At 47.0% G+C, this 16,422-nt stretch overlaps 1 protein-coding gene across 25 annotated transcripts in view; it reads right to left on the bottom strand.

Moving 5' to 3' along the window:
* The window catches only part of PPCDC (phosphopantothenoylcysteine decarboxylase), a 728,417-nt gene that overhangs the window by 300,324 nt on the left and 411,671 nt on the right, over window positions 1–16,422 (bottom strand). For 23 of the 25 annotated variants that reach the window (XR_011279806.1, XR_011279805.1, XM_069624534.1 and 20 more), the window contains one exon: window positions 5,397–5,525. The exons of the other annotated variants lie outside the window; for them this stretch is intronic. Coding sequence is in view for 21 of the 23 variants with exons in the window: in XM_069624534.1 (XP_069480635.1) it covers window positions 5,397–5,525 (129 nt within the window). In the remaining 2 variants the exon portion in view is untranslated. The remainder of the gene's footprint in view (window positions 1–5,396; window positions 5,526–16,422) is intronic. 25 annotated transcript variants of the gene reach the window in all.

The raw sequence follows: 16,422 nt of genomic DNA, 5'->3' as shown, positions 1-16,422 counted from the left end.
AAAGTCGCTGCCTTTGCAGATGACATGCTCATGACGGTGACACAACCAGATACTTCACTGAGAGCAGTGCAACTGGAACGCACCCGTTTTGGGGCAGTGGTGGGACTAAAAGTCAACACGAACAAATCTGACTCAGCATCTCCCTCTCTGCCCCAGCAGAGCAAAACCTTAAAAAGACCTACCATTACAGATGTGTCAACAACTCTATAACATACCTGGGGGTAAAGCCAAAACACCAACGGGGCTATACCAGACCAACTATCTGCCCCTCTTGGAGAAACTTAAATTGAAACTGATAAACTGGGAGCCCTTATCTATATCTTGGTTGGGGTGTATCAATGTCCTGAAAATGGTAGTGCTACTGCAGCTTCTCTACCACTTCACATGTCTCCCGTTTCACATACAATCCCACTTCTTTAAAGCTCTCCATAAAGCAACCAGGAAATTCCTCTGGAACAATAAACCCCCGAGAGTGGCGGCAAAGCTAATGAGAACCCCCATAGCCCTGGGGGTACCAGATTTCAAGGCCTACTAAACCGCAGATCAGATGAGGGTCATTAGAGATTGGCATATAGATGCTAGGGGGAAAATATGTTGATCTATCGACAGGGCAGTTGCAGGGGCTGACCTAGAGGACATTCTGTGGAAACCAAGGGCGGACAGACCGGTGCAAGTGCACAGTAGCCTAATCCCATCTGCGGTGGGCAATGCAGGGCACCATGCAGTAAAAAGCGCACACATTACCTCCTTTCCCTCCCCATGCACACCACTTTTCAACAATCCAGAATTCACCACTGGGCACAACACCACAAAATTCGGCTCCTGACAACAAGGGGGATGCCACAGAATCAGGGACATGTTTAACGGGGATCAGATTAAAACCTTCGAGCAATGCAAAACGGACTTCGGGCTGGGGGAGAAACAGAGATTTGCTTATGTTTAACTGAGGCATTGGTTGTCACATCCAACCATGCAACGTGCAGGGACTCGACAAGTGACCCCTTTCGAGAAGTATCTGAACACTGACACAGGGGAAAAGAAAGCGGTACCAAACATATACAAACTCATTAAGGATGGGGAGGTCCCCCCAAGCAGAACTTACAAGGGAAAATAGGAGGCGGACACTGGTTCTACTATAGACGATACTGAGTGGTCGAAACTTAGGAGGCAGATACCTAAGTTAACAAGATCCCTCCAAATCAGGATAGATTTGGCTGAAGCTCATTTTTCAGTGGCACCTAAACCCTTTCAAACTACACAGAATATATCCGGAGGTGCCACAACCATTCTGGAGGAACTGCGGTGGAGTTGGCACTTGGAGCCACATATGGTGGGACTGCCCAAAATTAGATCAATTCTGGGCGGGCATTCATGAGGCAATTGAGTGGGTCCTAGGGATGAAGTATGGAACAAACAGGGGCTAGCAATGATTGGACTAAATGGGGCCCTTGAAAACATCGAGACAAAAGCAGACCAAAAACTATGTCATTATGATGATGACAGCGGCACTGGTTCTAGCACGAAAATGGAAATCGAGAGAACCCCCCCCTCCCCCCCAAGACCCCGAATGTATAACGAAAATATGGGTGCTTCTTGCCATGGAGTGGCTTGCATACTCGATACAAGGAGAACACGCTAGGTTTAACATAGAATGGTCAACTTTGTTGGGGTATCTAAAACATGGGGCATGACGGGCATGGTGCCCCAGGTCCATGTCCCTCCTAGGAATAACAGCTGGCCCGGGGGAAGAGGACATATAACGACCACAGAAACAAGGTTCACTTCACCTAAGGACTAGGGGAGTCCAACACGTCTGGTCAACGCCTCTGCAACGCAGACTTCCTGCAAGGACTGCAACCGGATCAAGGGAGGGAAGGGGGGGAAGTTGAGGGGGGGACGGAAATTCAATGTGTGGAAGTTGTCACGGTTCCATTTTGCAAATAATAACTTATTGGAAAAAGAAAATACTATCATATATTTTGATCAAATAATTTGTTTAAGATGAGATACCAATGCAGTCTGTGTGACTGTGCAGATGTGCAAGTCAGAAGGGTGCTGTACAGGCTCACTGCTATGTAAAGAGATGTACAATAAGGGCTCCATTCCAACAGAGCATTGTGAAATACATTTCTTAGGAGTAGAACCTCCTATTATACAGTATTTACAACCAGATGCACAGATTCATGTAGGGAATTGATAAGTTACATGAACTGGTCAGTGTGTAGAAGGTCATCAATAGACTACATTCATAAACTCTGCAACTATCTGCAACTCTGTCTTACTAAATATTCCCCCTCTAGACCTCTGCGCTCCTCTGGCACCAATTCCTTGTGTGTAAAGCGGTTTGCTAAACAGAGGGCAGGTGGTCAATCCCTTTCCTCAGCTGGCTCTCTTCTTTGAAACAGCCTTCCCCTCCCTCTTTGTCTTATGCAGGACTTAATTCAGGAAGAGCCTCAAGACACTTGTCTTCACCTCTTCCTCCCCCCTCTACTCTGCTAGTCTCACAGTCGCCGGATTGGTGTGCAGGGCCCTTATGCATCCTCTTGGCCCTGACCTCCCACACCTTATCATCCCGGCTTCTGTCTATCCTCAGGACCTGCATCGATTCACTCACCACCCTTGGTGGCTTGCACTTAACCTTACATTGCACTTCACCTGCTGCTCACCGACGAGCATCACTGCACCTATCCTATTCCCTCTCCCTTCTGCACCTGCACATTCTAAAAACTCACAAGGCATAGTGGGTTCATCTTCCCCATCCCCACTGTATTATATATCTTTTTTTATCAATCATGTATTATCCCATGTCCCCTCCCTGTTGCCCTGTAGGCGCTTTGTAACGGTATTTGCTTCCTATATAAGCACCTTACAAGTGAAAAATTAAATAAACTCACTAAGACCTTCCAGGCAACCAAAGTTAACAGGCGACCCTGACTGTAGAGGGGCTGGTGCAGACCTGCCAAAGTCATCATTTATATTCACAGATATAACCAGTTCTAAGACCCACCCCAGAGTGCCATGCGATTTTATGTTTTATTTAATGTACTTCAGTATTATTTTTTTCCAAGATAAAACTCAACTTCAGGTATGCCCTTATTTAATTTATTTTTAGTCTAGTCAAACACCTGGTCCAGCCTGCATTAATCCATCATTAATAAACACCTACTGTAGTAAACAGTAGGCACTTTAAACATGGTCCATATGTTCAAGAAGGGCATTGGAGGCCTAGAGGAACTCGCTGAGTCTGCAAAAGATAACCAATAGCCTAAATTCCGAATGTAATCTCTTCTAGGGAGGTAATGTACATAGGGTGGTCTGTACTGGTCAATGCATCATGAGATGATAGTCAAAATTACTTCTCAATTCGATCCCCTCTGATTAACCAAGGCTCTTTTATGGGGTTCTGCAGTGACCTATAATTATTATTTCAAAGCAAACAGCCTCTGTACAAATAAATCCTTTTTTTCAGTTTGTTTTTGCATTTCTTATAGTGTTTGCATATCATACCGTGGCAAAGTGCACGTCATGAGTCGACAAAGAACATAAACGTTGATGACAAGTGCTGCACATTTAAAGTCCTCTCCCATGTCTCTGCATCCTTTCCACCACATTTTACCACTGGACATTTCACAACAGTAAAATATGGTATTTTTTGGGCGGGAACGGGGTAAAGTGAGTTGGGGTTAAGGTAGTGGGTGGAGATCCACCCCCTTATAAAAAAATGTGATAAAATGCTGGGAAATGCAGACAAACCTTTTAAATATCATTGAATTCTTTGAAAAAAAGACATCCATGCTGGTTTCTACTCACTTCTCAATGCTAGAAGGTGTGCTTATTAGTACCCAATTGAAAAGTACTCAATGCTACCGACTTCTAGAAGATAGAGGGCTGAGTTGGAGTGCCCGGGATGCATAGTGGCGCCCTGAATGCTGGGTCGAATGTTTAACTCACAGAGCTATCTTGACAGTACTTTGGGGAGGGTGGCAGTAAAGACTGAAAGAATCTAGTAATTTCAAATCAGGAGAAATTATCTACTGGAAGAGTCATTACAGACCAAATATTTTGCAGTTTTTCGAATATATGGACGCACCTTTAACTACAGTGTATCGTCGACACTACTTTTAACCACAGTGTATTGTCACTGTTTTTTGGAAGAACAATTTGTTACTTGTTATGTGTTATGTGTGTGACGCTTGTCGGGGCACGTGACTAGGTTTCTTAACCCTGTGCGGCTACGTTTGCTTTACTGGAGGAGCTGTCACCCGCCTGAGACTTGTGAAAATCGCTCTGTGATTCTCCTGCATAGTTCTAGCAGGCGGGGTTATCCTTTGATGTGGGCAAGGCGCTCCGGTGTGTATGAGCCGCCCGGCCGGTGCGTTCACGTGCTCTGCTGTTGCCGGGGTGTTCACGTGCCTTTCTGCAGCCGGGGTGCTCTCGTGCCCCGCTACTGCTAGGGTGCCTATATGCCCCTCTGTCACCGGTGCACTCACGTTCTCCTCCGCTGCTTGTGGAGTCTGCCTGGGCTTCACTTTGCCTGCCGAGCGGGTCTTCGTCTCAAGTGAGGCATGACGCGTGATGTCCCTCTGAAGTTTGTCGGAGGCGCGCCAACGCGCTTCACTGCCCGACGGCAGGCCTCATGGTGACACGAGCGGGTTGTTCACCCCTCGTCGCCATTGTTAGATACCCTCGTGGTTCGTGAAGGAGTGACTCCTGTAAACGAGACACAGAGCCTGGCTGCCTTAGGACCTTCTTTATTTTAAACATACGCAGCGACTGCAGCTCCCCTGGACACGGCCCCTCCCTAGCCCCCACGTAACGTCCGGTGCGCTTCGCGCCTGGTCCTCAACAGCGGCCCGCCCACACAATGATGTGGACTTGCTGACAGTGTTGTTTATGTTAAAAATGTTCACTTGCTTTTTGTACAATACTGTCCACCAGATAACGACAGTGAAGGACTCACTCCTTGTTTGATGCAGAAGCAACTGGATCAATTATTGTTCATGCCCTTGTGTTTTCCTCCCTGTATGATCAATACTAAAAAACTCTGTGATGTTTGACATTGTACTTTGAATAAAAGGAGACAGTGATATACATACCAAGTGCTTTCTAGTGCAAACTGCTATTATATTTTCTTAGCGAATTTAAAGAGCAACATGTGCAATCTCTATTGCGATTGTAAGCCTGTGTTATTTAGAATGGTATATTTTTGGCCAGCAATATCTGAGTCACATTAGACTGAATGAAGGAAAGGACAATGCAATTTCTTTCCTTGTTTCAGAATGAATGGAAAAGGAAATGTGGTATGTTGAAATATGATTTATACTGTTTGCGGTGGAAAACAAAACCAGTGTTTACTTCTGTACTATCAATGAGTTCAAAAGTGAAGCACTTCTTACCAGTAAATTGTCACATATGCCAGTTGACAGCTTTGCCATTGTATTTGCGTCCAGCGGAGCCACAACCATAACATCTGCCCACCGTCTCAACTCAATATGCAGCACTGGGTCAGTTCTCTGCTTCCACATCTGTAAACCAAAAGGCATAAAGGATCTCATTCATTTTTACAACTCCTGAGGGACATCTAGAAAAATGACAGAAGACACAAAAGGAGTTAAAGGAAGGTAATTTCCTCCTTCCTAGGAAACAGGGTTGAAAGGCATCCCAGGAGACCATGTGCTCCCTCTGAAAATGGGGCAATTAGCCACTTACATTGTCCTTTTCCTATCCACTCATATTTCCTCACTCTCAATTTCAACTGGTGTAATGTTTGTCCACTCCCTCTGCCATTTTCATCTTCTAGAGCAAGGAATGAATAAGTGAGCGAGTTATCGATCAATGCATAATGCATTGGTATATAGGGGGGATTCCCAGATGTGTGTGCTTTGATTGGTGTGCCTAGATAACTAGGTCTTCTTGTACAAATGATGGAAATCAAGGCTGAAACATGTTTGTGATAACATATATGCACATATAGAGTGCTTAGGTGTCTGGATTTCACGGCTTTCTCTGGGGCCAGTGTCAAGACAGAATTCCGCATGGTTGGTCCCCTTCTGCATCACACAAATCAGCTAATGCTGCTCAGATACATTTCGAGTGGTTATGACTCTTTGGCACAAGCATTCCCATCCATCGTTGGGAGTGCCTCCGTGGTTGGAATGGGGAGGATCCTCGGGTCACTCTCTGCTAAGCCCCAATGCTTAGCTGGAGCCCGTCACGTTAAACTACTGGACGCTCTTCTCCTGTCAAAACCCCACCCTTTGCACTAAAATGTGCCTTGTGGTGGGCGCGGTTTAGTTTATTATTTGTAGAGTGCACCTAACCCTGGGGTATCTGGGCGGTTAAACATAGGTAATTGTTACAAGTACATGTACATAGAAGTAGGAGACAAATGGCTTGTTGACATAAGTTCAGTGGTCCTTCAACTCACCTCCTTTGAGTGCATAGAAACACCAGTACGGTACGTGTTGTGCCCCATCTCCTTGTCCTACAGGCTACAGTGAATGACAGATAGAATGATGGTGAATGACGAGTGCGTGTCAGTTCAGAAAATGTTGGAATGCTTTGTGACTGTTTCTGCTTTGAATGAGTGTTCTGTGCAGTGTGTCAATTGGGGGCTGAGCTGAGTGAGGTGGCCAGCGAATGCCCCTTGTCCTTAAAGTACTTGGGAGGCTTAAGTTGTGACCTGAACTTTCCTGAAGTGCAATAAAGCCTGCCTAAACCTTCCTGATTTTTCCTACCTCACCCTTATGAGATAGCTTCATTCATTTGAAACATAACACTGGCAATGCACTGTCCAGGGACCCCATGAAGCATAGTCTTATGAAGGAAGGGGAGGGAAGGACTGAAACAAGCAGGGACAGCCCCACCTGCTCACCAACGTGCCCCCAAGCTATTAGGCGAGCTGCACAGCATCACTTGTGTAACTTCAGAGGTCTACTGAAATATCTACATTTCCAGGTATTGTATTTGCATGAACAATACCCCATTGAGAGAAAAAGGTTACCCCGACGCTCATCTAATGCTGTGCTAGACAGTGGCCCCTTTAACTCCCAGCCACTGGATAATGCCACAGATGGGCTCAAGAACACACCAACTCCCAGAGACAGTTCAAGGGATTTTCTTTTTTCTTTCAGCAGTGGGTCAAATGGCTGTCACTCTCTCTAACCTAGGAACGGGCAGACCCACTCCAACCCAGGTGTCCCTCTATCCTAAATTGGCACTAGAAATCGGTAACCACTACTGTATAAAAAATATGTCTTGTGGTGGTTTCCTAAAGGCTAAAGCCTTTTTTTACCTCATCTTCCCGAGGGATCAATGTACAGGTTCCTATGCAATGGCTTTCCACACAGGAATGATTTAAGGTATGGGGCTTTCAAACACCAAGATATTAATCCTCGCTGTTCCTTCCATGCCCTGATATTCCTCTCCCTAAATCTTTATACCATTTGTCCAGCATTCACTCTTTCCTTTCAGTTACCAACTCTGTCTCATTCACTCCTAATTTCTCCTGCCACTCCACTCAGACACATGCACATTCACTTCCATTACCACTTCCTCTCACAAACCTATACCTTATCTTGCAGACTGCCTGTATAATCCTCCTCCGCACTCTGCTGCACTGTTCTTCCTCCACCATATCTCTTGGTACACCTCTGCCGACCTCACCCAAACAACCGACAACTTCCTATCTCAGATTCTCCATTATCCTGTCCTCCTTTTCACCCCTTGGCTATCTCTCCCCACTGGTTCCCTGAGCCAATCGTTCCCTGTTCTCCCCTCCCAGGAGGTGGTATAAATATCAACAAGTACAAATGGGGTCTAAGCAGTGCCCCTTTCTCATGTTAAGGTCCGTCAGCATTCCGCAATGGTAGCCTGCGGTGGGGAGTTATGGTACTCAAGTCCCAGTTCATGTGAGGGTCTTGCAGACCGCTCAGTTACTCATTTGACTGGGGAGCACTCCGCAGCTCTGCCTCAGGTAAACACAATGTCCCTAGAGTGTCATGTGTGTGCACAGTCCTCTGCCATCTCTTGTTCACACGGCGGATCCTCTAATCTACGTTGCAAATTGCATTTCATTGTAGTGGTCTCTCTCTCAACGCTGGCAGTTGCGATTTACAGGCTCCTAGTAACTCGAGGTAACTTTGGTTTAGCTGATGGTTCGTTCCCTCATGAGGAAAGGAATGCTGGGAACAGTGTTTATTCAGTAATCTCAAGCTCTAGGATGTTTTACTGTCTTTTCCAAGGGCAATTAACATTTGGCGGAACTTCAGCTCCCCAGTGAATCAAAGAACTGTGGTTTCAATAGTGCTCTTGCATGGCCCGAGAAGAACAAGTTACTGACCCCTGATAGCGTTCTTTGAACTGAATGTTCCTCCCACATATTCCTCATCTTATGATAACTTCTTTCAGCGTCAGCTGCTTTGAAATTTTGTTTGCATTAGAGTGCGCTGTGCGTCGTCATCGACTTGATATCCCGTCCCTCGAAGGCCCTCAGTCCCCTCTCGAGGCAGACGTCACCAACAGTATATATAGCACACACCGCGCCCGTTAGTTCCCTTTTTTCCCCCTCTGGTAACAGCGAGGTACGAGGTCAAAAGACCAGGCACTCAAGAGAAGAAAGGTGTAATGCACGAAAATTCTACTGACGGGTAAGATGGGAGGGGCAATGAGGAATATGTTGGAGTAACATCCAGACGAAAGAACGTTACTAGGGGTAAGTAACTTGCTCTTCAAATGGATTGTGTCCTCCCACGTATTCCTCCATCTTAGGATAGCCTCCCAAAGCAGTATGGTATTGGAGGAGGGTGTAAGAATTTTCAAGGTTTGCCATTCATGCTGTGGAGCACAGCCTTTCCGAATCCTGTCTCCTGTCTGTACGAAGAGTCCAGACAATAGTGTTTCGTAAAGGTATGCAAAGATGACCAAGTGGCTGCCGCACAGATATCCTGTACCGGCACCCCTCTTTGCCAGGATGAAGTGCCCACATCCCTTGCCGAATAAGCATGCAAGCCCAGAGGGACATCCTTATCGGCCAGGCTATAACACTTGGTGATGCACGGAATTATTCAGCGGGATAACGTTTGTTTTGTCAATACAAGACCCAGTTTGTGTCCAATATATCTGACAATTAACTGGTCATCTTGCCTCCCCTTCGCCAAACGAGAAATGTAAAAGTTTAAAGCCCTTATGGGGTCAAGTCTATGAAGTCTCTCATCTTCCTTACCAGGATGAGGCGGAGGGTAAATAGTTGGCAATACAATTTTTGGGGACCGGTGAAATTCCAAAACCACTTTTGGCAGAAAAGTGGGACGAACCCTCAGAACTCATTTTTCATTATAAAAGGTTGTACACAACAGTTTGCACGACAAAGCCTACAATTCGATGGCCCTGCATGCTTATGTTAAAAAGATTGTCTTCAATGTCAGTAATCTTAATGGACAAGAATGAAGTGGCTCAAACGGAGCACACAAGGATTTTCAAAACTAGATTTAAATCCCAAACGGGAACCACAAAAGGGACTGGAGGGAACACATTTGTGAGCCCTTTCAACAATTGAATCACGAGAGGCATTTTGAAGTCTGCTGCATGCGCTTAAATACGGACAGCGCTGCCAAGTATCCCTTGACAATGCCAACCTGGAGCTCCAGGTTGGCCAGATGTAGCAAGAATGATAACACCATAGGTGTGTCACACATAAAAAGGGTCCACATTCTTCTCTCTGCACCAGCTGCAGAACTTGTTCCTACAGAGGCAATCTAGAGATTTTGCTGCTGGCCTTCTGTCCGAAAGCAAAACTTCCATCACGTCTTCCGGGAGGTCCCAATCCTTATATCTCAACATCTTAGAAACCAGGTATGAAGGTTGAGAGTCTTGACCTCTGGAGAGTGAACCCAACCCCCCTCTTCTGAGAGAAGGTCCTCTCTTAGCAGAAGACGCATTCGAGGGCAGATGGAGATGTCCAGAAGGTACTATCAAGAGATGTCCAGAAGGGTCCTCCTGGGCCAATCCGGTGCAATCAGGCCCATGGTTTTCCCGTACTTCCTCAACCTCTTGATGACATGAGAAATGACGGGGACAGGAGGAAACGCGTACAGGAGTTGAAACTCCCAGACCACTATGAACACGTCCCCTAAAGCTCCTCTCGGGGGAAATTCCTGGGAGCAGAACAGCTTGTACTTCCGGAAGACACTGGACGTGAACAGATATGCTTGAGGGGTTCCCCAAAGGGTGAAGATCTCTTGAAGGACATCCTCAGCTAGTTCCCACTCATGGGAGACTGTGCTGTACCTGCTCAGAGCATCCGCTGCTGTTTTCTCTTCTCCGGCTAGGTGAACTGCTGATAGGGAGAGTGCTTCTTGAAGTGCCCAGAACCAGAGGTGCATTGCCTCTCTGCACAGTGTTAGTGACCCTACACCTCCTCTCTTGTTGAGGTAGTACATGAGCACTGTATTGTCCATCATTATCAGGACATTTCTTCCTCGTACAGAGGGCAGAAAGGCCTTCAGGGCTAGTCTAATTGCCCTTAGCTCCAAAAGGTTGATGTGTAGTTTGGACTCCGCTGACAGTCAGATCGTTGGCGTGGGCTCCCCACCCGTGAGTGAGGTGTCCGTAACTACCGTTATCTCTGGCCATGACTGCGAAAAAGGTTCCCCCTTCAGAATGCCGTTCTCGCAGGACCACCACAAGAGATCCTGTGTGACTCTGCTCAGAAGTAGATCCGACATCTTGCCTGAAAATCGATACCACTGAGACCTGAGGGCCCACTGGAGGGACCTCATTCTCAGACAAGCCTCAGGGACCAGAAAAATGCAGGATGCCAGGAGGCCGTGAAACCTTAGGAAATCGAAGGCCAGAAGACGCTGGGCATTCTGGAATTTGGTGACCATCTGCTGAATGTGGTGAGCGCTCGGGTGGCTAGGCTTTCCCTGAGAGAGCATCCAGGACCGCTCTGATGAAGTGGACATTTTGGGAATGTATCATGTGGGACTTCTTAAAATTGATGGAGAGACCCAGTCTGTGGGGTCAGTGGCAGTGATGCTGAGATGTTCCAGGACCTGTTCGGGAGATGGGCCCTGGTCAGCCAATCATCCAGTTAGGGGTAGACGTGAATCTCTTCCCTCCTGAGGCTCACTGCCACTACTGCCATCAACTTGGTGAAAATGCTTGGGTGGAGGTCAGCCCGAATGGCAGAACTCGAAACTGATAGTGAGTTTATTTTTAAATGTTTTTATTGGCATTTATAAGTATACAGAAAAACTGTTGAGCAACTGCTTTGGATTGCATCATCTAATGCATATATTGTGTGCCAATTAAACTGCAGTAAAACAATAACGAATAAATCAACAAAATAACAAAATTGACTGTCCCACCATTTACTAGCACCTCGTGTTCCATGTTTCTAGGTTAGGGGCCCAGGTCCAAAGCCGGTTCTCTGCATTGACCCACTTAGGGCAGTGACATAGTGACGTATATGGGAATAATTGACTGATCTCTGCGCTCTGTTCCCCTTTGGCGTCTAAGGGGGTTAGATTCAAGGAGGTTTATAGTTCGTCGAAAAAATCATGTCTCTCAGGAGGGCCCTCCAAGCCTCTAGTGTGTTGCTCGCATCGTCACCTCCCCAGCTGTTCCCCTCCTCCCAAGCTCTAGTTTCGGCCATGGTCCACCTCTCCATCTCCTTGATCCAGGACTCATGTCTGGGGCCTGCTGGCGATTTCCAGGCCATGGCAATCGTCCTCTTAGTTAACACACAAGCCATGTCCATACGTTTTGCCAGGTGCCTGATTTTACTCAGCCTAGGGTAAGTGCCCAATAGGCACTCCTTGGGTGTCCATTCATATGTCTCCAGCCCAGCATTCCTGCAGGTTTGTTCAGCGGCCAGCCAGAGTTTCTGAGATTTGGGACAAGCCCAGAACATCTGGATCATGTCCGCCAGGTCAGAGGAGCACCAAGGACACTTTGGTTCGGCTGTGTTATTAAACGTGGATATCCTGTGTGGGGTCATATAAGTTCTATAGAGTACGTTCAGTTGAATCAGTCTGAGCCTGGCATTCCTAGACACCTCCTTTGGGTATGCCAGGGCTCTCGACCATTCGCCCTCTGTGATTTCAGCCCCCAAGTCGGTCTCCCATTTCTCTTTCAGCCGTGCACTCCTTGGGTTGTGTCATGATGCCTACCCCCGGAGCACCAGGCCAGGCCCAGCACGCCCGGAAGCAGGCATCATGCCCTCGGGTAAAAGCCCAGCGGCCCCTTATAGGGGCTCTTTGGACTCAGTCCTGGCGCCTTTGGCGCCAGGCTCATGTTGGACATCAGTCCTGGCGCCATAGGTGCCAGGCTCATAAAGGGAGGTGTTTTGTGCACTTACCTGATGCAGACCATGCTGCACGCTTCAGGCCTCCCTGAGACCTGAAAGGGACTATTTTTTCATAGGGACTATTCTTTCACTCGGGCGTGGCCAGGGAAGGATACATACCTAGTTGGGGAAGGATACATACCTGGGACTTCTTTGGAGGCTATTTAAGCCACACCCAGACAGCAGCTCATGCTTCGGGTTGTTCTGCTTCCTGCAGCTTAACGCTCACCGTGTCTGCTCCTGCTCCTGGACTCCAGCCACGCCCGCCTCGAACCTGGAAGACCTGCAAGGAAGGAAGAGAAGAGAAAGGTGAAAACCAAGGACTATTTCAAACTTCTTACCTGCATCTGGAATCTTCTCGCCAGCATCCCTGAAGAAAGACTTCCATTTAAAAGCATTGCGTTGCTCGCTGCAGCGCCACGCTTCACTCATCTGTCCTCGAGACATCTCCCGGCTCCATCGAACCTGTCAGCATCAGACGCCACATCTCTGCACCTAGGGGAGAGAGGAAGAAACAAAAGGTGAGCAGAAGGAACACAGAAGGAAAGCCTGATTAACAGCCATAATACTTACCGGCTTTTCTTCCACATTTCGGGTCGGCGCCGCCCCGTTGGCAGGCACCGTACCCGGCCCCTATGGGGAAAGGACAAGAGACATTTCTGGGGAATGATAAGGACATTTAGAGGGATCGCCCTCATCACTACTCACCTCGGCAGTTTAACCCCTCGACGCATCGCCTTCATTCTGCACCTGAAATAAAGGACAGATCACAGGTTAGAAAGACAACATAAAGGGGGCCTCACTTGAACTTTGAACTTTCATACTTATGGCGCATCGCTCAGGAAAGTCAAGTGGATTTTGCCAGCACCATTCTGAAAACCAGTGAAGTAACTGGACGAACACGCGCCCCTGCACCAGAAGCAGGATGGAGAGTTCATCCTTCCAAACCATAAGGTGAGCTTCAACCGGGGTTTGGAGGAAGTTAGAGAGGAACGAAGGGGGAAGGGGGAAAGGGGGGAGCTAGCACACTATTCTGCAGACTGTTAATCCCCTTTCTCATCTGCAGAAGGATATTCCTACGGGCCAGGCAAGCACGATTTGGAGGTCCTGTCCAATCAGTGTTCCGGGTCCTGCGCATCACACTAGAAGAGGCCACAGCAATCCAGACTAGACCAGCGCCCCCGTGGGAACCAGGTGAGCGTTACAGGTTGGGCCTGTTGTTTATTTGAGTGTATAACCGTGATGTTGGCTTCCAGCCAACGCCGAGGTCGTATATTTCCCGCAAAAGAGGGTGTGTCTCTGGCTCTTCAGGCCATTTGTCCCAATTCTCCTTGGCTACATGCTTCACTTTTTGATACCATAGGAATTGGCGTGGTGGAAGTCCGTCCCTTTCTTGCAGTGATTCAAAGTCCCTGAAGAGTCCCTTGCAAAACATGTCTCCCCATGTGTAGAGGCCATAACTCTCCCAGCACCTCAGTGTTGATAGATCACTGGGGGTTTTGCAAACGTCCGCCAGCATGGGGATATCGGGTGCATATGAGTGTTGTAGTCCGACTATGGATCTAACCCTGTTCCATACTTGTCTCCCCACATCTAGTATCATGGGTGGGTTGGATGGACCAACTCGTGTGTTCCATATTAACTCTTTGGGGTGCAACGGTGGTGTTAATTGGGAGAGATGATTCAACTCAGCTCTAGGTTCATCTGAAAGCCATTTTGCTAGATGTGTCGATTGAGCCGCCAAGTAGTATCTCTGGAAATCGGGAAGTTGGATGTCACCCTCGGTGCAGGTAAGTGTAAGGACATTTGGTGTGAGTCTGTGTCTGGCTCGTCCCCAGAGAAAGTCCCTAATCAGGGATTCCAGCTTCCTGAAGAAGGGTGGGGGAATGTAGTATGCCACATTGGTGAAGTAGTAGAGGAACCTGGGGAATATTATCATTTTGGATATTGCAGCTCTACCCATCATGGAGAGCGGGAGCTTCGACCAGAATTTTATGGATCTACGTACTCCACTCATTGCAGCCTCCGTGTTGGACTCATGGGTGGATACTGGCGTGTGTGTGATAGTAAGGCCTAGATAGCGGAAGGCGTCCACCTGCCAACGGATCCCGATCTCAGGAAGCTCTTCCACAGGCTTTCCCCTTAGACTTGCAAGTGGGAACGAACATGACTTCTGTCTGCTAAATTTTATCCCCGAGTATTTCGCGAAATTATCCAGGACATCCAGTACTGTTGGGGCATTCTTCAGGGGGTCTCGCAGATATAGGAGGACATCATCTGCGTATAAAGACATAATATTGTCCGACCCACCAATGTTAATGCCAGCGTCAAAAAACTGCTTCCTGAAGTAGATTGCCACTGGTTCCAAATCCAGGATATACAGCATTGGTGACAGCGGGCATCCTTGTCTGGTACCCCTCTGAATAGACCAGGCTCCTGACACCATGGCTCCCGTTTTTATTCTTGCTACCGGGTTGCTGTAGAGCACCTTGATCCAACGGATGAAATGTTCTCCGAGCCCAAACTCCGTCAGAGTCTCAATCAGCCATTCCCAATAAATTGAGTCAAAGGCTTTTATGGCATCAAGTGAGAGTACTGCTAGGTCTTCCTTGCATTCGGTTGTTTGTGCTATTATATGTTGGAGGCTCCTGAGGTTGGCAGTAGTGTTTCGTCCCGGAACAAAACCATTTTGATCTTCATGTACCAGGGATCCAATCACCCTCGAGAGCCTCTTAGCCAATATGGTTGTTAATATTTTGCCGTCGTAGTTTAGGAGCGCCAGTGGGCGATATGAGTCACACTCGTCGGCTGGTTTACCTGGCTTGAGCATTGGGACTATGAGGGTCTCTCTCATGGTATTAGGAAGAGTTCCAGACTTGTATGCCTCCATGTATACTGCATGCAATACAGGGGACAAAATCTCCTCATAGGCCTTGTAAAATTCTGAGGTAAGACCATCAGTCCCGGGGGACTTGCATGTGGAAAGGGATCTAATCGCATCTGAAATGTCCTCCACCGTGATGGCCTCTCCCAGCGTATCCCGTTGTTCCTGATACGAAACTGATAGTGAGAACCGCCAATGGCGAACCTAAGGTACATCCTGTGCTTGTGATGAATAGGCACATGGAAGTAAGCATTCTGAATGTCCAGTGATACAAAGGCATACAATAAGCAGTGTTGCATAGCAATTTGCTATGCAGTTCAGTAGGTTTACCAATGAAATTAAAACTCCTGTAGCAAAACTAGCTATTTAAGTTGCCCTGTTCACTGAAAACACAGCTCACCCTGCATTTATGTCTTACCCTCATGGCTCTCTTTCCACCCTCTTTTCTATGTGCAAGTTCAAATGTGCTTATAGAGGGAGAGAGTGCAGCAGGAATCGTCTCCTCCACTCTTGTGCCAAAGGCCTGTTTAGGAGTACTAGGCAAGATTTTCTTTTCTTTTTCAAATAATTGCAAACCAGAAGTAAATTGGGAGGATTATTTTACTAACCAAACTATATCCTGTCTGACAAAGATCAGAAGATGTTGCCTTTACTTTTATTTTTAAGACAGCCATGCAATCCCATTTCTAAAAATGGAAGCCGTTACATAATGCATAATTACATTATTGCTACTGTAAGACACTGCATTGCCTCCATGATTTACTTGTAAGTGTAAGTGTGTATCTCAATCTCAGTGTCAACTAAACTTCATTTTGTTGGGGAAGATGCATCATATCGACTAGGGAACCCTTTTGAAAATGTACATGATCACATAGCCAAATGCTTTTGATGGCAAACCTAGTTATGTAACCTGCTTTTGCATACATCTCTGCAACTGGGTCTCAACCCATGAGCTGATCCCATACTTCTTGACATTCTATCTTATCACCCTGTTTCTTTATACCATCTCCCCTGAAAGTCAGATGGACGCAAACTACAATATTCTACCTAGTTTGTCTAGTTCTCTGCCCGTTTTCCATCCAATTTGCTTAGTCTCTTTCTTTCCTCTTACATAATGAATACACACAATTAATTACATGTTAACACAAAGTCGTTATTCATAGTTCCATCCAATCTGTACATCTACAGA

Source organism: Ambystoma mexicanum, chromosome 11, assembly GCF_040938575.1.
Source record: "Ambystoma mexicanum isolate Mex_15411 chromosome 11, UKY_AmexF1_1, whole genome shotgun sequence".
In the NCBI taxonomy this organism is placed as follows: domain Eukaryota; kingdom Metazoa; phylum Chordata; class Amphibia; order Caudata; family Ambystomatidae; genus Ambystoma; species Ambystoma mexicanum.
Note: the sequence above shows the minus strand (reverse complement) of the source record. Positions and strands in the feature narration are given on the sequence as shown.